Source organism: Nanorana parkeri, unplaced genomic scaffold, assembly GCF_000935625.1.
Source record: "Nanorana parkeri isolate BGI_ZX_2015 unplaced genomic scaffold, ASM93562v1 scaffold133, whole genome shotgun sequence".
NCBI classification, from domain to species: Eukaryota; Metazoa; Chordata; class Amphibia; order Anura; family Dicroglossidae; genus Nanorana; species Nanorana parkeri.
This window is the reverse complement of record NW_017306401.1, coordinates 1,919,342-1,941,895: the sequence shown is the minus strand read 5'-3', so window position 1 is coordinate 1,941,895 and position 22,554 is coordinate 1,919,342. Positions and strand designations below refer to the sequence as shown.

General features: G+C 39.9%; 1 protein-coding gene across 2 annotated transcripts in view; it reads left to right on the top strand.

Moving 5' to 3' along the window:
- The window catches only part of TBC1D22A (TBC1 domain family member 22A), a 436,851-nt gene that overhangs the window by 16,708 nt on the left and 397,589 nt on the right, over nt 1-22,554 (top strand). Inside the window, exons 3-4 of one of the 2 annotated variants that reach the window (XM_018553897.1) lie at nt 2,506-2,829; nt 20,277-20,311. In XM_018553897.1, coding sequence (XP_018409399.1) covers nt 2,506-2,829; nt 20,277-20,311 — 359 coding nt within the window. Of the gene's footprint in view, nt 1-2,505; nt 2,847-20,276; nt 20,312-22,554 lie in introns of both variants that reach the window. The other variant, XM_018553896.1, reaches the window with a different exon arrangement.

Here is a 22,554-nt window from a genome sequence, read left to right as displayed (position 1 = left end):
GTTAAATTGGCACTCTTTCCCTATATAGTGACCATGCTAAGTGGCTTATTTTTATAGCATTGATTGAACTATAGATCATATAAAAATGTTTTTCAGCAAAAGTTTTCCTTTTCTTTTATTGAAACTTTCACATGCTAAATTACAGTTAAAACTAAATATTTAATTTTCCATTTGTGGCTATATGCTAGGGATTTGTCACTAACTCTTATAATGTAAGTTAAGGAAAATACAGATTTGTCACATTCAAAAAGTAAGCTGATCTTTCTACATTATGACTTGCAACGTTTTTTTTCTGCACTGTCTCTGTGTGACATCAGTCGTCTTGGTAGAAGCAGGGTTTGGCTTCCTCATGTTGCAGCCTCAAACAAGGAGAATAGTGAGCAGTAAAGCAGTGACATAATTAGCTTTTCTAGATGTTCCATATAACATAGCAAATCTTTAAGTTTTGAATACAGGACCTTTTAAAGTCCTACCTACATGCATTATGTTGTAAGCATCCATACTCTGTCCAAACCTCAGTTGAAGGGGCAAAACATGATGGTCTTGACTGCTGGTTAGTGTATTTCTCACTCCTTTTATCAGGAGTAAGTAGTGTTAAAATAGCAGACTAATGACCAATATCGACTAATAGTGCAGAACTGTGCCGTGGTGAAGGATCCCTTGCTGCCTCTCTGCGCATGGCTGAGAGCCAGAGGCAGCATCACCTGCCCCCTCCATGGTTGCTAGCTCCAACAGCAGAGGAGCAAGAGGGGAATCCTTTCTGGGGGTGTATTGTAGCTGACGGTTACTACTGTAAGCTGGGAGCAAAGACCTAGAACTAAAGACTGCTCAGCGGTTACATGATCAGTCGGCTCTCGGCCTTAGAGCTGGCATGGGACTGCTGCAGTGTCACATGGACGCTGAAGCATTGGGGTGAATATGCATGTGTAAAGCTCTATTCAATTCTCCTTTATTGTGTTTCTGGGACCTCCAAGCTAAAATATAGCTAGGATCTGTTTTAAATTTTCTAAATTTTATTTATTGTTAATTCTTCGATTTGCTCCAAATGAGACTAAAAACAGATAAATAAAAATAATAGGATGAAATCTTGTAGTGCTCTTGATTTCAATGTCATGCTTGTGTATTTTGTAAACAAGCAACTAAAGGCAATTGGGAGCAGGTAGTACTTCCTAAAACCCAGCTCTCCTGACATCTTGAAGATGTTGACTTTTAGGCCTGGTTCACACCTGGGCGTTTTGTAGAGCGTTTGAACGCTCTGCAAAACGCTCAAACACCGAAATCCCATTATTTCCTATGGGTATGGTTCACACCTGGGCGTATTACAGGCCCTTTGAACGCGCTACAAAACGCCCTACGCCCAAAGAAGTACAGGAGCTTCTTTGGGGCGTTTTTGTAGCGCGTTTCAATTGGGATACAGCCAAGTAGCCCTCGGAAACGCGCGTTCGTCGTGCATTTTTTTAACCGCAAATCGGGGTAAAAACGCGCATCACGAAACGCGCATATTCGATACGCCTAGGTGTGAACCCAGCCCTAGAGTGGCATCATTATTTAAGTAGATTTAAATGTTGGGCAAAGGACTTTAATAATGATTTTGGTAGATCATATATTTTTTTTTTTTTATGTCTGCAGATTGCTTGGTGAAAGGTTTCATGAGCATATAATATAGGTGAATGAAGCTTTAGTCCGATTTACTAAATTGATCATTTTAACACCAAATTTACTACCAGATTATAGCTCAAAATCTTTTAAGCTGCATGTCGGCTTATTTGTTATCTAAAAAAGAAATGTATTACTAGAGGCTGTATATGACCTCTTCTTTAACTTAAAATGCTTTCGCACCAGATTTGGACTGCTCTAAGTCCTTTTAAATGTTATAGCTTGCAACTTTTTCAATAACAAGCAAGTTTGTAGGGGATGTTGTTTTTAGACTTTTTTTTTTAGTATCATTGGTGTAGAAAATGCTGCAATTGTTTGTGGACGATTGTTCCTGGATGCAAACAGTCTGTGTCCTGGTGTGATGGTCGTCAGGTAATTGCAGCATGTGCAGTTATATGCGAATGGCCTGCATAACAGCTGCAGGCGGTAGCAGCTGTCATTGTATTATACAGCGCCTCCTACTCGCAGCTGATTGTAGTGTCCATTTCTCCTGTATGCAGCAGCATAACCCATATGTCTCAGAAAACATAGAATTTCCTTCTGATCACAGGTTTTGTTTTAATGATTTAACCCTAAAAAGTATAGTTTTCATAATGTTGCCTATAAAGTAAGCAGGCTCCTGGTTTTTCGCTTTTATGTTTGTGGTCGTTTTTTTATTTGTTTGTTATTGCAAAACTTGGTTATTGCAAGTGGCTGTTGAATCTTTGTGCTGAGATAGGGCCAGCACAAGGCAATAATGTTTTCTTGTCCCGGTTATGTGAAGCTCCTGCCATGTTTTAGTATTTTTATTGGAGATTATTGCAATCATTTAGAATTACACTCACATTAGCTTCCTTTCTATTTTCATAGCTTGACAAAAACAATTCCGAGGCCTCCAACAACACCTATAAAGCTAAAAAAAGTCTCCACTTTCCAAGAGTTTGAAAGCAACACAAGCGATGCATGGGATGTTGGAGAGGACGATGATGAACTTCTAGCCATGGCAGCAGAAAATTTAAATACTGGAGTTGTTTTAGAAACGGCAAATAAAGTTATTCAAAACCATACGAAATTACAGGAGCAGAACAAATTCCAAGAGATCAAACAGCTGGGGGACAGACCTGTGGCGCCTGAAGAGCTTTCCTCACATGTGACCAGTGATAACAAGATTGTGAAATCAGCCAGTGAGAGCCAGATCCCCAAATCATCTGGTATGTACTCAAAAGTGTCGTTATTTTTAATCTTTTCTGAAGGGGTGAAACATTGTGGAAACAAATATATGTTTGTACTGAGGACTGCAATTTTTTTTTTTAAATAATGAAAAGCCAGAGTGATACTCTACATATGCAACCATAGAGCTGTCTTGGGATTTTACATTCACAGTTCTTATTACAATGTGTCTAATTCTTATTTAGTCCAGATAAATCATATACTTGTCTGGCACAGATCATATAGGATAGCTTTAGTTTATCCGATTAATCGATTAATCAAACTTAATAATCGGCTAACTAATCGATTTTGAAAATAATCGTTAGCTGCAGCTCTACTTTTTTCATATTACAGCAGTGTGGAAATACTGTATGGACTGCTGAAGTGGGTATGTGTGACTTGGTATCAAACCTCATTAAAGTCTATGGGAGCAGAATTTTGCTATTTTTTTTTCTTTTTCTAGCTTTTTTTTTTTTTTAGGCTAATGGGCAAGCTATGTTTTTGGAAAAAAAAGGCTATGGGTAGCTGGGCACTGCCATAGGGGGACATGCACCAATGCAAAAAAAATATTTTCTTTATCATCAAGTAAAGGGCACAGTGAAGAGTAGTAATAATTCTGGGACATGTGGATTATATTGCCACCTACATTACAGTACTACAGTGCCCTAAAAATAAGCTATTATGTTATTGACATAGGATTCTTTAGATTAACTAGCAATCAAAGGGGCTGTAAGTTAAATAAGTGGTCTATGAATTACTGTAGTGAATTGGAACAGAATAAAGCAAGGGGAGCCATAAGTTCAACAAGTGTGAGGGGAGAAAAGGGGGTTGGTGGTGCTTTAAAGTAGGAAGAGGGAGGAAGGGAGAGAGAAAAGGGGGAGTAGAATAAGGGTCAAGGAGGTGGAATTCAGAAATGGGGGACTATAAAATAAAAAAAGTAGGTGTGTGTATGAAAAAAATAATTTGGGCACTATTTATTTCAACTCTAACATATCTATTAAGGAGACAAGGCAGACATAATCTTACTGTAAGTTGAAGTAGTTTTAGTTCTTTCATGTCAGAAATTCTATCAATCTCAAAAAACATTCTCTGAGAGGGGGGCGGAGGAAGACTTCCAATGTAGTGGTATGATTTGTTTGGCTGCATTCAGCATGTGAAATTTCAATAATTTCTTATATTTTCGAGGAGCTTCAATAGTATGGTGTAGTAAACATACTGTTGGAGTAAAACTCAACAGGTCACCAGCAATGCTAGAGATAAAGTCTTTGACTGACCTCCAAAAAGTCTGAATTCTCGGGCACGACCACCATATATGTAGGAAGGATCCCTCTTCCTCTCCCTATCTCCAACAGAGGTGGCTACAAGAAGAAGATCGAATTTAAAGTTATTTTCCTGTGTGTAGAGGTTTTTTGAACTTTTAGCTGTATTCAGGCTTATGTTCTCCCACTCTTGGCCAAAAAAGGTAATCCACAGGTCCCTCTCCTCTTAAGGGTTATTAAACCCTCTGGTTTTTGTTGCATACATCTGCTGCTAGCAAGCAGTAGATATATGCAAAAACTTAAATTAAAAAAAAAAAAAAAACATGCTTTAAAAAGGGTTTAAACTTACCTGTGTCTTTCCTGTGCGCTGCCGTCCGAAAATCTGAAAATTCTCGGGCGGGCACATGCGCAGTTCAGATTTTCGTCCGGGAGACGAGGAGAAACACAAGGTAAGTCTATAGACAGCGTGCGCCCGCATGCAGACACCATGGGACAGGAAGTGCCGGCAACCACAGGAGTCAGCGCTTGAGAGAAGGCTGAAAACGACAGGAAAGAAGATTGGATTAAGAGGCATCATTTTAGGTAAGTGCTTACATTAACATTGGGGGGAGGGAAAAAAATGTATCCTTTTTAATGTCCCTTTAAGTTTGTCAGTTACCAGTGAGGCAGGGGTTAGAATAAGTCTTGTTGTTTATATACTTTGAGGTCTTTTTTCACACTGTTGGCAAGGGGGCAGTAAAACCACAAGGTTGATCAAGTTTTCTTCCACCCCCAGCTGCCCACTTATATGGTAGTACTGCGGCCGAACAGTGCTGTAGAGATTGCTGCAGCCACGATGCTTTGCGTGACAGCACAGCAAGAAATATACAGCATGTTGCGTTTGACAAGTGGTGCCTCTTGTCAAACGTAAAAATTGCAATAAATTCGAACCATGCCGCAATTGCATTCTGCAATAGAGAATCCCCTCAGAGATTAAACCCCCGCCCCCCCTGCTTTCAGGTGGCAGTAGTATCACCTTTTGAACACCGGGCAGCTCCACCGCCCTGTTCAAACCAGTCCACCACGGATCTCTTTTCAGAGGGTGATGGGCACTGCAACCCATTTGAACAAGACCCAAATCCATGTCAGGTTTTATATTAACTTCCTGTATTGAATAACAAGAGTTCCCATTTGGGAAATTCTCAAATATTTCAGCGACGACACGTTTTGTATTCCTTATCACTTTTTTATTTTTATTTTTAAACTTCATATTTTTATTCAGTTATCAGAATCAAAAAGAAGTTTACAACATCAACATTGCATAGAATAATGTAGTACCATATACAAACATTGTATGGTGTAACAAAACATCCAGCAAACTAGGGATATAAATCTCTTCAGGCCAACATAATATCACAATAGGATAATATCATCAATGGCATGTCAATAGAAATAATTCTATAATGCATCATAAAGTAGAATAAGAAAGGAGAAATCTTTTAATAGAAGGCATCCTAGTTCTTATTGCAGTGGTATCCATTCAGTGAATTGTAGAACAAAGAGGGAAGGTACTATCCGTGGCTGAAGTAGAGATGGTAAGAAGCAGGAATAAAAGACCGCAAAGATAGAGAAAAAAATTGGAGAACAAAGGGGGAAAGGTAATGTACAAATAGGCTCTATAGTATGTTAAAGTGGTGGAGGTCAAATAAAAGGGTGAATTCAAATTAGAGCTTATGTTGAGAAAACGGTCAATCAGTGGATGTATTCCAGATTTTGTCGTTAGAGAAAGTTATCCAAGCATCCCATCTATGGTGTGAAAGTCTTTTTGAGAGGAATGAATGTTCCAATCTTTTAGTCTAGCAAGATAACAGGACCAGTAGTATTTTTCTATATCTGAGAGTCCTATGCCTCCATGTTTGAGAGCAGTTATAAATTTAAGGGCTAGTCTAGGTATCTTGTTCCCCATAGGAACCAGCGAAAAAGGGCCTGTATTGATCTAAAGAAACTCTTTGTTAAAGAGATTGGATTAGTTTGCAATACATACAAGATTTGGGGGGGATATTGTTTTTCAAAATGGCAGATCTACCAAACCATGAAATGGTCGGCTTATACCAATGTCCAAGATCTTGTCTGATGGAGTTAAGTAATTCGGGGAATATTCAGATTATATAGCGCAGAAAGGTCAGCGGGCAATCTTATTCACAAATAAGGGCTGTGGGAAGATTTCAGATAAATGCAAAGAGGTGTTGGCATTCCTCAACAGTGGTAGTTGGAAGGGATATGTTAAAGGCCAATGATTTAGTCTAATTAATTTTAAAGTAAGAAATAGATTGGAAGTGGCGGAATGCATTCATTAGAGAAGGAAGAGATTGCAGCGGTTTTGACAAGATTAAAAGGAGATAGTAGTATGCGTGCGTTCGTGGGAGTCAGGGAACTCTTTTCGGCTATTTTTAATTTTATCTAATTTTTTTTTTTACTACTTGGTTATCACATAGGGGGCTCACAAGCCCCTGTGTGATAGCTTTTGGAGGTGTCAGGTTCTCTTTATTGACCCTGTCACCTCCAACACAGGAGTTCTAGCACAGCACTGTGCTCGTTCTCCTGTGACAGGAAGGAGTTCTCTGCTCCATGCTCTCTAACCTAATTTATTGTAGTAAATCCCTCACAAGAGGGGGGGACCCCAAAGCCCACGTGCAGAAAGAGGCAGCCGGGAACGGTACACGCAGGCCGTCGTGATTCAGGCAGGTTACAAGTGATTTTGGACGGCTGTACAGCCGTTTTTAAAACTACTTGTAGTGTGCGAGCCGTTTTGTACATTTAGCCGTGCAGCCTGCCCGCAGTCGGGCTAAATGTAGAAAAAAACTACTCACCCGGCGCCCATAACCACCTGTCCTGGGCGTCAGGCGATAGGAATTCTACACCCTTGATCCTTGCATAATTTAGATGCTCAGACTTTCCTTTTGTAGCTTCACTCTTAACTCTTAAAAACAAGCAACTTTATTTTACTCCTTCTTCTGGCATTATTGCTTCCCACTTTGCTATTTTCTAGAATAGCAACCAGCACCCTGGAATGTCTGATTCTTACCTCCGGTAGGCATCTTTCTCTGGCAGTGTTTTTCCTCATCACACAACCCTGTTCCCCGAGGGAGGGATTTTCCATTACAGCTCCTTTCCACAGTAACATTGACAACATCTCAGTTTGTGTGAGCTTTGCACTTCAGTTTTCTTCTGAATTAATCTGAAATAGGGTTATGGTGCCAAAATTCCTAAAAATGTATCGATTTTTTTTTTTTTCTTTTCATTTTCAAATCTCAACTGAACAAACTGAAGAGATATGCTGATTGGTTGCTGTGGGCAACTGCTCCAGATTTTGTCTGCTCCAGTTTTGATAAATTCCCCTCTATGACGTTTATTGGTGTAGTCACAACCTTGGTTAATATGTGTTTCTTCTCCATTGGGAAGTGTAATGGTTCTGTGGGAGCTAACAACATTACATGTCTATTTAACGAACAAGCGACTTGCAAGGTAATAATAATTGTTTTATATTTCTTAACCACTGACTCTAATTACAGATAACTTTTGCAACCACATACCACAAAGGATCAAACAGGCAGAAAGCAAATTTAAATGTATCTCTGAATTACTATTTGGTTTTCTCTCCTAATTGAAATGATAATCGTGTTGTTGGTTTGTTTCTTATGCATTTGTAGTTTATGCTTCTGATTGGTTGCAGAGGAGAGCATTTCTTTTCATACATGAGACTCAGGTTACCTTCTGATAAGATACAGTATAGCATAAACAAGAAGATTGCCGACTAAGGATTCTTTCATTCCTTTATTGCAGTCATTATGTAATGGCTAGATAAAATTAATTTTAAACAATTCTCCACTTTTTGTGGGGAAAAAATTGTTTGTTATATACAGATACGGACAAATTTGTTGATACCCTTACAGCTCATTAAAGCAATGCTTCATTCCTCCTGAAAAGTTTTGAAATTGAAAGCAATTGTCTCATGTATGCCTGCATGTCTTTAGTATATCATAGAGTGAAGCAAAGTGTGAAAATATAAATTATTATTGTATAAAGATGTTTTAAAATGGCCTGGACAGATTTGATTCGAACACTAGAAAAGTAATTGGATCATAATGATATTTCAAACTAGCCGGTTTTCTCTCATTTGTATTACACAGTCAGCCTATTCAAATGGAGAAAGTAGTCACCGTTTGGTGTCATCTTAGCATAGAGAATGCAAAGGAGAGAGATGTCTGAGGTAATCAGAAAGATTATTCTAGACCAGCATGTCGAGGGTAAAGGCTGTTCAATGTTCCTTTGACTGCAGTTACAAATATTAAGAAGTTTAGGTAGGGATGCACTGATTTCGTTTTTTTGGTATCGGTACCATTACTTGCGCTAGCATGGAGCCAGCTTCCTGGGCAATCAAGAAGCCCAGGGGGGTGTTATTACCCGCCACCTGGTTTCCTGATTGGGTGGGAAGCCGGCTCCATGCTGATTGGCTGGGATGTTGGTTTCCAGGCCATTCAGCATGGAGGTGAACCTCTACTTTAAAATAATACAATTTATTCCCACACATCTTCTTGGATGCAAGATGTGCAAATGGTCCCTCGAAGAAAGCAGGTTTTATGATCACTATCAAAAATTCCATCTCTTTTTCAGTTAGAGATCAAATGCTTGACCCTCTTGGAAGATATTTAATCTGGAATTGCTATCTGAACTCTAAGATTTATACCCTGGTTAATCTTTATTCCCCGAATACTCACCAACTCGGATTTCTTAATAAGCTCCTCAAGAAGATCTCCTCTCATCAATGTGGATCCCTAATAATTTGTGGGGACTTTAACCTAGTTCCAGATCGTATATTAGACTCATCCTCACCTCCCAAGCGTTCTGCTTCTTCCTTATAACCTCTTTTACTGAGAGAAAATCTTTTAGATGTCTGGAGATGTCAACACGCCTCAGAAAGAGACTATACATTTCATTCTCGAGTACGTAATTCATATTCAAGAATCAACCTCTTTGCAGATGAGCGCTCAGTACTTAGTATGATTACTAACACTTCCATCTATTAAATCACATGGTCAGACTATGCTCCACACTCCATCACCCTTGCAGATGGTCTGCCATCTTCAACAACCTTTGTTTGGTGCAATAACTTAAGTCTTCTTTTGTTAAACTCCGAATCTAGACCTGCTTATTAAAAATCTAAAACATTTTTTTGCATTTAATTACATCTCTGTATCAGACCCATCCACTCCCATGGTATGGAATACTCGCATTTATCCGTGGTATTTTGTTCTAAGGAAGGCATTACTAGATCATTTAGATAACAACATCATTCTCTGATCTAAAGCTAACTTTTTAGCTAGAAGACTCAAACATCAGAAAAACACCTTTTTAAAATTCCCTTTCATCCCACTTCTATTTGGCATCCTCAAGACATTGCAGACTTTTTTAGCTCCTATAACATTAAGTCATATAATCTTAATGTTATAGCCCCTTCCGCCCCTCAACCTTCCGAATCTGATATATCGCTTTTCTTAGAGAAGCTTAATCTGCCTTCCTTGACAGAGTCTCACCTTGCTTCCCCTAAGCCTCCTTTTACTCTCCCTGAGCTCTTTCGCACAGTTAAATCTGTGCCTTCTAATAATTCCCCTGGCCCAGACGGGTTCTCTGAATATTATAAATTTATTTTGTGATATTCTTAGTCCACATCTTCTAAAGGTGTTTGATGCAGCTGCAGCCTCTTCCTACTTTCCTCCTGAGATGCTTAAAGGCTTCATTGTAACCATTCCTAAACCAGGGAAGTCATCAGATACTCCCCAAAACTTCTGCCTCATCTCTTTATTTAATACCGATATTAAAATTTATTCTAAATGAATTGCTCATCTTCTGGCCACTATACTGCCTGATATGATTCATCCTAATCAAATGGGCTTTACCAATTGACGGGAAGCCCCAGATGCAACTAGACGAGTGAATAATATCCTTCATTATGCTAAATCTAAGGGAACGCCTTCTCTGCTTCTTGCTTTGGACACAAAGTAGGTGTTCAATAGAATTCATTGGAACTATTTGACTCAAGTCTTGCGTACATTTTGGCTTCTCTGGTCCTATACATTTTGCAATTACTGCTTTATACACTTTTCACAAGTTTTCACATCTGGTGCTGTCTGCTGGCCGTTTTGGATTTCAAACGGTACTCGCCAGAGGTGTTCTCTTTCCCTTTTGATATTTAATCTACTAATTTAATCTTTTGTTAAATCGAACAGGTCGCATAGATCCATCTCTGGCTTTGATATTGCCCACCATTCCCATAAAATCAATCTGTTTGCAGACTATGTACTAATAATGTTTACTGATCAGGTGACTTTTTCTTGACCGCAATCTCTCAAGTATCAGAATTATTTGCTTTTGTATCTTACTATAAGATCAATATTAATCTCAAATACTAGTTTTTAGGCATTGATATTGAGACAGGGACTCATTAAGACTTCAGTTTTCTTTCATATGGTCCACTACTAAAATGTCCTACTTAGGCATAATACTTACTAGTTCCCTGGCCCAAAATGATGTGCCGTTTACTAGGGATGCACCGATATATCGGCCCCCGAAACATATCGGCCCGAAAATGGCACTTTTGGCTAAATGCTGAAAGTGCCATTTTCCTACCGAAACATCGTTGCATCCGTGATTTCTTTCCTCCCCGCTGGGCCCTGCTCTGACGGCCGAGCGCTGCGGGACAAGAGCGATGTGAACGGCCGGTGTCTCTCCTCCCACACTGCTCGGCCGCCTATCTGAGTGCGGCAGAGCGGTGTGGGGGCGGAGACGGCGGCGTCACAGGAGGCTGGGCTCTCCTCTCGCACCATTTACTCAGCCTCCTGTGACAGTGTGTGTCAGAGAGGAGAGCAGGCTACAAACACTCAGCGATCAGTGATCGCTGAGTGTTTTGTAGGTAATTGAGGATATGGTATGCTAACTATATCCTCAATTATGAATGAATGGGAGTGATCTATATCCACTCCTGTTCATTCATAGTTTTAGTTATAGTAAACATACCATATTCTCAAGTTATTAATGAACAGGAACACTCATAGAGGATTCCTGTTCATTTGATAACACGGGATATTTTAAAGGGGAAATATCAGGGGTCTGTTTAGACCCCTAATATTTCCCCGAAGCCCCTAAAAGTAAAGTGAAAAATATTTAATACAAAATGAATAAATAAAAAATGTAAAAGTTTATAAAAAATAAAACTAAAATATTTAAAACAAAATTTAAAATAAAAACATTCTCGGTATCGATTTCGGCCTAACAATTTTTTAATATTTCGGTTCCGTTTTTTAAATTTTCTGTTTCGGTGCACCTCTCTACCTTTTCACTGATCAATTTGTAAACAGGAATTGACCACCTTAAAGAAAGCGAACCACTCTTGGTCAGCTAGGTTGGCCTTCAAAATGCTACTTCTTCCTCACCTCCTTTTTATCTTTTTATAGGACCTTTGCCAAAAAATTACCTCAATGGTACTTTTGATTCCTCCAATCCCATCTAAAAGCTTTCATTTGGCAAAATAAAAGAGCTAAATGCTCATACTCTCTTCTGATAAAACATAGATCTGTAGGTGGCATGGGTTACCCCAACCTACGAGACCATTATCTAGCCACTATATTATCTCATCTTAAAAATTGGTTTCTCTCTCCTAAGGATAAACAATGGTACTCTTTTAGAAAGTTATTTTATTCCCAGAGTTAACCTCTCACTTCCCGCTGACATGGCACTGGCAATCAATATCTATTTCTTCTTTCACATGCCCTATTCGAGCATCTCTCCATACCTGGAAATCCCTGCTTTCTGGTTACTTTTCTTCCTTGCATTTCACCATATTTTCCCCTCCAAAGCCTTGTAGTTACTGATTATTTATTCTTCAGGATTTATATAGCGCCAACAGTTTTGCCTCGCATTACAATACAATTCAAGACAAGATAGTAAGTACTAGCAGGGCTGTCTGCTTTCTGTTCGACAGTGGACATTACGTGGTATCCGTACACTTCCAGATATTTTCTCAGGTCCTAGGCTTAAAACCTTTTATGAAATTTCATTACAATTTGGCCTTCCACAGTCAAAATATTTAAAATGACTTCAGATCTCATTTTGTCTCCCGTTCTTATTTTGTATGTATCCAACTTCCTACAATAGCTTGGTCCTATTTCACTTCACCAGTTTTGAAAGCTAAAGGCATTTTGTTATTCTACATGCTCCAAAATAAAGCGATTTTTGCCATGAACAATATCTTTTTAGCCTGGGAACGTCCTTTTTCACAATCTAACTGGCTCCTGGCTTTTAGGGAGACCTTTAGGGCCATGAGGTGTGTGGATTTGTGGGGAATATTTTAGAAAACTCGACTGCGTTGGTACTTAACTCCTTATCGTTTAGCTAAATTTTCCACCTCCTTCAAACTGCTGGAGAGGCTGTGACCCCAAGTTGGGAATTTACTGCACACCTTTTGGTCCTGCAGATCTCTTAATAGTTTTTGGAGGAACATTTTTCAAATTATTTCAACAATAACCAGTTTTATTTCTACTCCTACCTCTAGCCTAGCTGTATTACATTTGGGAGTTGATAAATATCCTCTTCATCTACCTCACCTTATAATCCATATTTTTCTGGCTGCTAAATTAACGATTGCTAGACACTGGAAAACCTCCACTGCAGTAAATGTTTCCGAAACCACTAGGATTCTACAGCTCCACTATGAGTATGAAAGGATATTAGCTCTATGAGAAAATAAATTGCAACAATTTAACAATCGATGGCATTTATGGGTCCCCTGCTCTCAGTTACTGCTGATATGGTCTTTGATAATTTGATTGACATTTTTCAATGTAAGGTGTCTTAACTATTTTTCTTGTACCTTTTAGTTTTTCATTACTATTTTATACCTTTTTTTTTTTTCTGTTTCTATCTGTTTTGTTATTGTACATTTTTCCAATAACAATTGATGAATAATAAAAGAATACAAGACATTTTCTGAATGGAGGATACTGAAGAGGGGTGGGTGATGCGACCGGAGCACTGTACAGCTCGGGTCACATCTCTCCCTCTCTTCACTGCTTGGAAGCTGGATGTTGTGTGCAGGGGATAGCATGCAGCTCGGTAGACTTTTATACTTGGCAGCAGCCCTCTGCACTTGACACCCATCCCTTTTAATGGTCATTTACATATCCAGTGAGGTGTGTAAATCATTTTGCCTGAAATGCTGCTTTAAAAGCTTTCGCCAGTTTTAGGACATCACAGTGGGTTTAAAAAGAGGTAATTTTGATAATGTGAGATTACAAAAAGATTTCTGTAGTGTGTGTGTGTGTGTGTTCCTTTAAGACCTGTAATTTTAGTCACTGATACTGCAGCAGGTTCCCACTGAGTGGTTGTGCATACTTTGTGAGAATGTGCCCACCATAAATACAACTTTTAATTTTCATGGATGTGCATATTGCCACTATTTTGTCTTCAGACACTGTGATTGGGTGAAAGTTGTACGAAGAGCCTATGAATATGGTTACTGTGATCATATGTTATCTCCCATACTCTGTTTGTTTATCTTTCAGTTTTAAAAGTGTGGCCAAGTAACAAGTGAGATGTGACATTGTTGGCATGGACCGTACCAACATGAGGGTTTACAATATGCTAGCAGTTGCTCTGAAGTGCCAGTAACTGGCATATGTGTGGGTTAAATCAGTCTTTCCTGTGCAGTCATCATCTGTCAGACTCTGAACAGACATAATTGAAAAATGTGTTCAAACTGTGACCCACCTTTGCCTTTTTTATATAGGGTCTTTGTGCACATGCTTTTGACATGGTCCAGACATTGGACTCAAATGTTGAATGCCTTTATCTGTCATGTGATACATTTGTGACAAAATGGCTACTGTAAAGATATTCACAAAGGTGCCTTTATAGTAGATAAAAACAATTACACCAGCGTTGCCAATAACCAGCCAGAGTTTTTGGTGACCTTTCACAGCCAGTTGCATGGTAACCGAAAATGTTGATGCATGCATTATCCTTTCCAGCCACCAATTCCATTGAGAATGTAAAAAATTGTTACTATGGTAATTCTAGGTGGATGCGGGGGATAGAAAGACATTTAAAAAAAAAAAGCCAAATACCTAAATTGACATATTCTAGTGGGAGGTATGTATGACAGAGCTACAGACTTAAAAGACTTTTAGGAGTATTTTTTTAATTTCCAAAAACATGTTAATTATGTACTTAACTACATGGAAAGGTTTCCAATTTCTTCATTTTGAAAGCCTTTTAGTTATGGTATTATAAAATAAACTTCAGAACAATGTCTTCTCTTATGAATATAAGAACTAGTGTTGGCATTTTACAGCCTGTTTAGCTGACCGTAAGTTTATCTACTTATGGGATGTGATACCTTAAGGACCCATTTCACACTTAGCAATATGTAAACACACATGAACGCGTGTCAGTGTGTGCTTTTTGCGCCGTTGTTGTGCGCCAGCCCATTCAATCAATTGTCAACCGCTCGTGTGACAATCGAGGAAATGTAGTTCATGTAGTATTTGCAGCTTTGAGTGGTCTGTTTTTTCCCCACACATTTGAGCCACAGTTGTCACGCATCCACACACAGGAAAAAATGTGTGCCCCGTCTGGGGTGTCATTAACAACTGAAGACACTGCAAGCATGTGTGTTTGGTGCGTGTTCATGCAGTGTCAAGGTGTGAACGGGGACTGAGAGGGTTATTCACTAAGCTACTGAAGGCAGCCAAGTAAATAACCGAGCTGAAGTAAACTGAGCCGAACAGTGCTCTGCTATTTACTTCGGCTCTGTACGGCTGATTTCAGACGTATATCGGCTAGCTTCGGTATGCATGTTCGGCTGAGGTGCAGAACCCGTTCACTCGCTGCTGTTGGCCCCCACTCTCACCTCCGAGGTAGTGAGCAGAATAAAAAAAAAAAGTAAATTATTTAAGTAGATGTAAAAGAAAATGTAAAAAAAAGTTAAGAAAATAAATGAAAGAAAAGAGAACAAACCCTCCACAAAAAACAAAACAGCGTGGGGTCCCCCTCCCAACCAAACCATACCATACCCTTTAGGTCCGGTAGGAAAGTTAGGAGGGACCCCCAAGAAATAAAGTGTGTGCTGCCCCCCCGAAGTCATACCCGACCCCTGGTTGGGTAGGAATTTAGAGAAGAAACCCCACCCCCCGAATATTGGGGGGGGAAAAAACGGTGGGATCCCCCCATAAAATTCCCAACCAGACCCTTCATCCGAGCACAGGCCTGGCAGGGCAGGAAAGGGGGTGGGGGACACACGAGGGAGCGCACCCCCACCATACCAGGCCACTTGCCCTCGCCACTGGGAAGATGCGTTTTCCAGGGTCAGCCCTGGAAAAGCACCTTGTCCTCGTGCCCATGGGGACAAGGGCCTGTTCCCCATAATCCGTGGGGGGTCTGTGGGCAAGGGGGCTTATTTGCATTGGGCTACCCATTTAATAAAAGGGCACCCAGGTGCGGCACCCCTTGTGAATGAGTAATATTACCCAGGTGAAATGGATATGTAAATATATTCCAATGACTACAATAATATTCACATAAAGACCCCTAGATCTGAGGATTCTTAGACAAAAGAAGTAGTTCCATCAGCAATATACATTTATTGGTAGGGTTACATATTTACAAATAAAACACAAAACAATATTTACAAGACAATGTACAAGTGTGGTGGAGTTTTACCTCTCAGCTTCTCGCCTGTTCATACTGAATGCCTTTTGTGTTCCAGGTAAAAAGAGAGCACATGGCTTGCTAACAATACCTTATATATCCTCCTTTCTGTACACTGCCTACCAAATGTACAGTGGGTGTAACCTGATTGGAGGATTTAAATGAGGTTGCTGTTTACCCCCCCATGTGAGATGTGATAAGCAAACAAAACAATAGCCAGGAGTTTAAAGCAGACAGATTCACAGTAACACAATTGAGGAACTGAGAGCCACATAACATGCAGATAGATGCAGTCAAATATATATATATTATATTATCTAATTAATATATTACACAAGCAAAACTTTATACGGCAACAGTAAGGGGTAACTTAATGGAAAGCACTCAGTACAGAGGCTTCCCAATTCATTCCAAAACTGTTGATAGTAAATATTTAATTATCAACCAGTTTCTGAATGGGGAAAAGCCTTTTGTAGTGAGTGATTCTCCCCATTGAGAAAGTCATGAATGAACAGGAAGTGACGTAAAACACTTCCTGTTCATTAATAACTGGGGACACATACTACCATGCATCCCTAGTTATTTACAAACATTGGAGTGATCAGCTTATCCATGGAGTGATCAGCTGATCCATGGAGACACAAATCCCTGCCTGGAGCAGCTCGACTGGAAGAGGATGCTGCAGATGCCAGGGGGTTGGGTTTGGGGTGCCGGCCGGAATTTTCAGCCGCTGATGACCGCTATTAATTTTAAAGCGGACCGTCGGGAATAGCTCTGACACAAGTTCATGGTCACTAAAGCGACCATGAGCTTATAGCAGAACGGTAAATGCCACCGACGTAAGGCATACTGACCTGGCAGTCTGGGAACAGTTTTGTTCCGTCGGAGGCAGGGAAACAGTTAAACAGTAACTGCACCTGAGTTCTAACATCACAGCATATCTATCTTGTAAGAACATCAGAATGGACAATTGTACCCCCCTCGGTTTGTTGGAGGTGTAACTTGGAATTGGGGACCCTGTTCCACATTTTCCGGTACTGTGCTAAACCTCGTACTTTCTGTTTAACTGATACCTATATACAGGCTGCCTCATTTTAAAACTGTGCTCAGAAACTACTCCTCCCCCACGGACATGTGGGCATGCTTGGAGATGCCCATCCTCTTGGGGGTTTCGGTGGCCTGGTTTATGCGAATGCATCTATTCCCCTCTTGATCTCATTTTTGCTTTCTCTCTTGCTTGACTATTTTCTTCCTTATGCTTTTTCATCGGTTTTCTCTACACCGGAGATGTTTGTCACACCACAGAGTACAGTGCAGAGCTTGGATCACTTGTGTCTGACATGATGTAGCAAAAGTCAGTGGCCCTCCTAGAGTAATGCTGAGTATTTCTTAATAATTCCGATGGTAAAACTAGTGCAGCTCCCTTTTCTTGCCCACTGGACTAGGTGGTCCACAGTTACTCCAACCAATGAAAAGGTCTGGTGGGTGTGTTTTAGGTGTAATGGACTGTTTTATAATGCACACTGAATACACGCTTATGCCAGCTATTCTGAGTATATCAATCGTTCCATATAACAAGGTTTCACAATCCTAAAACCAGCATATTATTTATCCTGTTTTAGCTACTAAATATGAACGGTCTGGGGTGTGTCATTATCCTAGGAGGTCTAATGCATCTTCCCAGCCTTTTGAACCTTGCAATATATTTATTTGGTGTTTGGTGTGTTCTTCTATTTTATTGTAACCATCTTAGATGAAACCAATTATATTACTATAGGAGTTATGGAATATGAATGCAACTTAACTGTGTGGCGTTTAGGTCAATACCCCAGCCTTACCGATGCATATTTCTAAACTGCATATAAGACTATTTACAACATGACCATTTGACATTACCCCATCTGGGGTACTTTAAGGGGTGAATGGTCAAAGATGGGCAAAGGGCAGAGTAACTTATGTTGTCTTGAAGGGAGTAAAGCTTTTTTTTTTTTTTTTTATAATAATGCAAGACCTTGTAGATAATGTTGGGATTGGGGGTGACTTAGCTTACTACATATTATTGCAGAATATTTTTTTGAATCTCTCCATCTTTTCATGTTTTTGTCAGGGTTATTTAAGGGCTTTGTAGGTCTGGTTGAAAAAAGCATAACATGCCATTGACTTGTGTCTTTTTTATTATTTTCCTATATAAGGAGATGGATGTAGTTAGTGAGAGTCTACTGAGTTTATATTGCAGGTTTTAATAAGTATTGATCTGTCCTTTTTTGTGTTTTGATGCTCGTTGGATAATAACTACTTAAATGATAGCTGTGTGCACAATCCAAACCGGAGCTGGCGGATCGGAGCGAGGACGGGGGAATCTAGCCGTGACAGGATCGAGAGGTGAGCGAACGCCGGTATGTGTTCGCTCACCTCCCGATCTACTGAGCCGACCTGTGACAGTCTCATTGTCACAGGTCGGCTAGAACTATGAGGTGAGTGGAAAGCACTCACCTCATAGTTCTCCTTTTTAAAGCAGTATTAAACTCTCTAACTGTTTTTTTCAATAATGAATCCAGATTAAAGAAATATACATTGCTCAGCAAAGCGTTGCTTTACATTGTTGCCCGAACACTTACAATCAACATGTTTCTGAACAGCTGCTTCCAAGTCTCTCAGCTCAGCTTCCCTAAACATCCTGTCCAGTACAAGATCACAAAGGACAGTGCAGAATCCAGCAACTGTTCATCTAGTAGCTTGGAGGAGAGGGGGCCAGGGGAATGGGCAATAGCTTGATTTGCTGTGTATTGTGTGTTTGTGCAGACAAGTGGCTTATTAGCACACACAAAGGTGACTGCATAGCACTCTGCTTGAGAAAGGAGTCAAACCAAAAAAGGGGAAGTCCGGACCAGTGCTCAGGAGGCCAGATGATTTTGCAGGAAACGAAAACTTTTAAACATCAAGGAGCAGCATTCATTGTAAGTGATTTCACCAGCATTTGACAATCATTTTGAGTTTATCACTTTAAACATGATGTAGATAAATGATACTGGTTGTAGGATGGAGGTGGAGAACAATTTTTTGAGGCCACCAAATTCACATACTTTGGAGGCGGTAAGTAATTTTTATTCAGCAATGAGAGGAAGTTATAGTATAACTAGGTGGGTTATAGCAAAAATACCAATGACATATAATGTAGACGTTTGAGTCCAAGAAGACCTGACAAAAAAAATAAATTAAATAAATTAAATAAAAAAATAAATACAAAAAGATCAAGACGTTCAAATGAGTATATGGATGGGTTGAAAACTATAGAATGGAATCTGCACAATCACACGGTTACTTCAAGTTGCACTTCCATTTTACAGGGGAATTTGGGGCTATACAGATCACTGTAAATTAGCAATTTCTGTAGCATTCAGTGAGACTTCTGCATAGAGCTGCAGCTAATGATTATTTTCCAAATCGATTAGTTAGCGGATTATTAAGTTCGATTAATCGGATAAAAAATTAAATAAAATAAATTTTAAAAAATGGCTCCAGTGATGGGACTTCTAGTTCTGGGCCTGTCTTATCGGCGGCTGTCATCCGCCCACACCTGCTCCTCCTTACTTCTTCTCCCCGCGTCCCTGTGCCGATCGTGGATTTGGGCGGGCGGTGAGCGTGAGGCGCGGAGGAGGAGCAGAGCGTGGATGCGGGCAGGTCTGGCAGCGGCGAGCGTGAGGTGGGGAGGAGGTGTGGCGCGCAGCGTGTGTGGAGCCGTGAACAGGGCCAACCAATCAGAAGCTGAATTAAAGTTGACAACTTTTTCAATCATCGATTAGTTGTTGCAGCCCTACTTCTGCACCTGCCCACAGGTAGTCTAGGCTATTCTTGAGCAAACTGCTGCAGCTGTCTTTGGTTGAAAGGGTGCCTTTCCAGAATGTATGCTCCAACTCTTTCCATAGAAGTTCAATAGAATTCAGATTAGGCCCATAAAAGCCACTTCCAAATAGTCCAATGTTTTTGTACTAGGCCATTCTTGGGTGCTTTTAGCTGTGTGTTTTAGGTCATTACCCTGGTGGAGATAGTCTTGAGATATCATTGGGAGAATTTATGAACGTGTTTGCGACAAACTTTTTGGCGCAAGACCAAAATGTCATGCTAACTAGCCACAAAGTTAGGTATTTTTAGGGCTGCGGAAATTTAACGATTAATCCCTCGATTAATCGTAAATTTTTTTGATCGATCAAAGTTCTTTTGATCAGTACTCACCTCTCCGCCGGCTTCCGGGTCTTCCTTCGGAGATCCGGTGACGTCCGGACATCGACGTCACCGGACTCCTCCCCCCTTTTTTAATTCTTTTCTTTTCTGACATCGGGAGCTGCGGCCTGACCGTCAGTCAGAACAGAAAAGAAAGGCATTCAATTGCATAGCTAGTTGAACTAGGATCACACTAATCCAGCACTTTATTATTCTGAGTTGCCCCACTCAAGCGGCGGCCATATTGAGTGGGGCACGTGAGATTAATAACGTGCTGGATTAGTGTGATCCTAGTTCATTTTATTACTTCATTGCTGTGCTGTATGTGTATAGGCCAATGTAGTTGGATCTGTAGGTGCGTTATAATTAATCGCAATTAATCGATTTAAATTTTTTTCGATTAATCGAACAGGACATTTTTAATCATTACCAGCCCTAGTATTTTTGCGACATATTAATGTTTGCTACTCACTATTTTCCGACAATTTGTATAATTTCTCAACTTATTTATTCCAGCATTTGTGACATTAAAAGACCTCCACACTGTCGCACATCCTAAAAGTCATTTATTAAAATATCTCAAAGATAATTCAGTTTCACATCCTCAAGTCAGCTGAGCAATTGGAACTAGTTAGCTGTCCTCTAGGAGATTCCCAGCAAGCTTGCGACAATTTAGAGACAGAGACAACTCTGAGATAATTTTGAACAATTCAGAATAAAGCATAAACTAGGATAATATATCGGTCACTATATACAAATCAGGAATATAACAGTTTAAATGACACTGATAATACAACCAAATTCATAAATTCCCCCCATTCTGCTTTGCACATATTCAAAGTACCCCGTGTCAGATGCAGCAAAGCAGCCCTAAAACATAACCAAACCTTCTCCATGTTTCATTGTAGGTATGATGTATTTTTCTTTTGAAAGCTTCTTTTTTTTGTAAATATATTCACAATATATTTGTGAATACCGGGCTGATGTGACGTACCAAAAAGCTCCCGTCTTGTCTCATGTGTCCAAAAAAAATTCTCCCAGAAGCATTTTGGCTTGTCAATTTATGCATTTTACCAATTTTCAGTCTGTATTTTTTATGTTTTTTTCTTTCAGCAGTGGAGTCCTCCTGGTTCTTCTTCCTTTGAGTCCAGTATCACTCAAAGTGACAGTCACTGATATACCTGGACCTATCTATCTATTTTCAGCTTCTATCTATTTTCCTTGGCTCTTTGTCTACCATGCATGCTATTCTACTTTCAAACAGGTGGTCAATTTTTCATTTATGGCCACAACCATATACCTTTAAACTTTCGAATTAGATTTACAATTATAGCAGCATATACATCAAGCTGTTTATCCTCTTCACGACCCATGATGGGATAATCCTGTCATGAATCTTCAAGGGGTGAAACAGACTCCTGCTGGGACTCTGTTCATACTTTCTACAGCTGGTGGCTGGCATTACAGTAGAAGCAATTCTGTCGCCAGATCGCTTCTACAATCCGGTAAAATGACCGCTCCCCGTGCCAGACACCCCTGCCATGTTTCCCGTGCTCCGCTGCCCCTCCTAGAGGACCGAGACCAGCATCTCTGGTGTCAGCAGGAAGCTGGGGAGGAGGGTGGTGAACGTCTTTTCACTGATCTCCTTCTATGGGACCGAGAGTGACGCGTATTGCATCACTTCTGGTCCCTGAGCTCTGATTGCTGGGCTCCTGAAGCCCAGCAATAAGCTAAAATGAAGTGTGATCTGCACTTCAATAGCTTATTTAGAGTGGAAAGGTGCAAAAAAAACAAAAACTGTTTTTAAAAATAAATATATTAAATGTAAAGATAATAATTAAAAAAAGAAATGAAAGTCCCCCACCCTTTCGAGCACACGCGTCGTCACGTAAACACGCGTCAAGTGCTCCTACATACGAAAATGACGACTGCGCTACACATGTTTGGTAGCGCTGCACATGCCAGAGTGAGAGCAATAATTATTATATTTATGCGTATCTCTAAACTGATGACCTGCAGGGGCTTTTAAAGCATCGTGTATGGACCTTTTGGGATAGTGAATTCTGTTGCAGTTTCACGGACGCACTTCATTTTTAACCAAGGCATGTTTGGTATCTATTTACTCATTGCAACCTCATCTTTTATATTTTAGAAAAAATAATGGTTTTATATAGTGCTTTGGGGCACTAAATTTAATGTAAGTGCATTTTTCACGAAATTTTGGGGTTTGATAAGTTGTGCTAATGTTGTGCAACATAAAAATTTGAAATGGCCACCATTTTATTCTATAGGGTCTTTTGCTTTCATAAAATATATAATGTTTGGGGGTTTTAACTAATTTTTAGGCCTAAAATGTGGATTATAACATGTAAACAAAAAATAAAAAAAAAGGCCTTCAGCCTTAGATGGTCCTATAGCCTTTACCTTTGACATGCTGGTCTATAATTCCCAGACAACTCTTTCCTTTGCTTTCTCTGGTGCAACTTTAGTG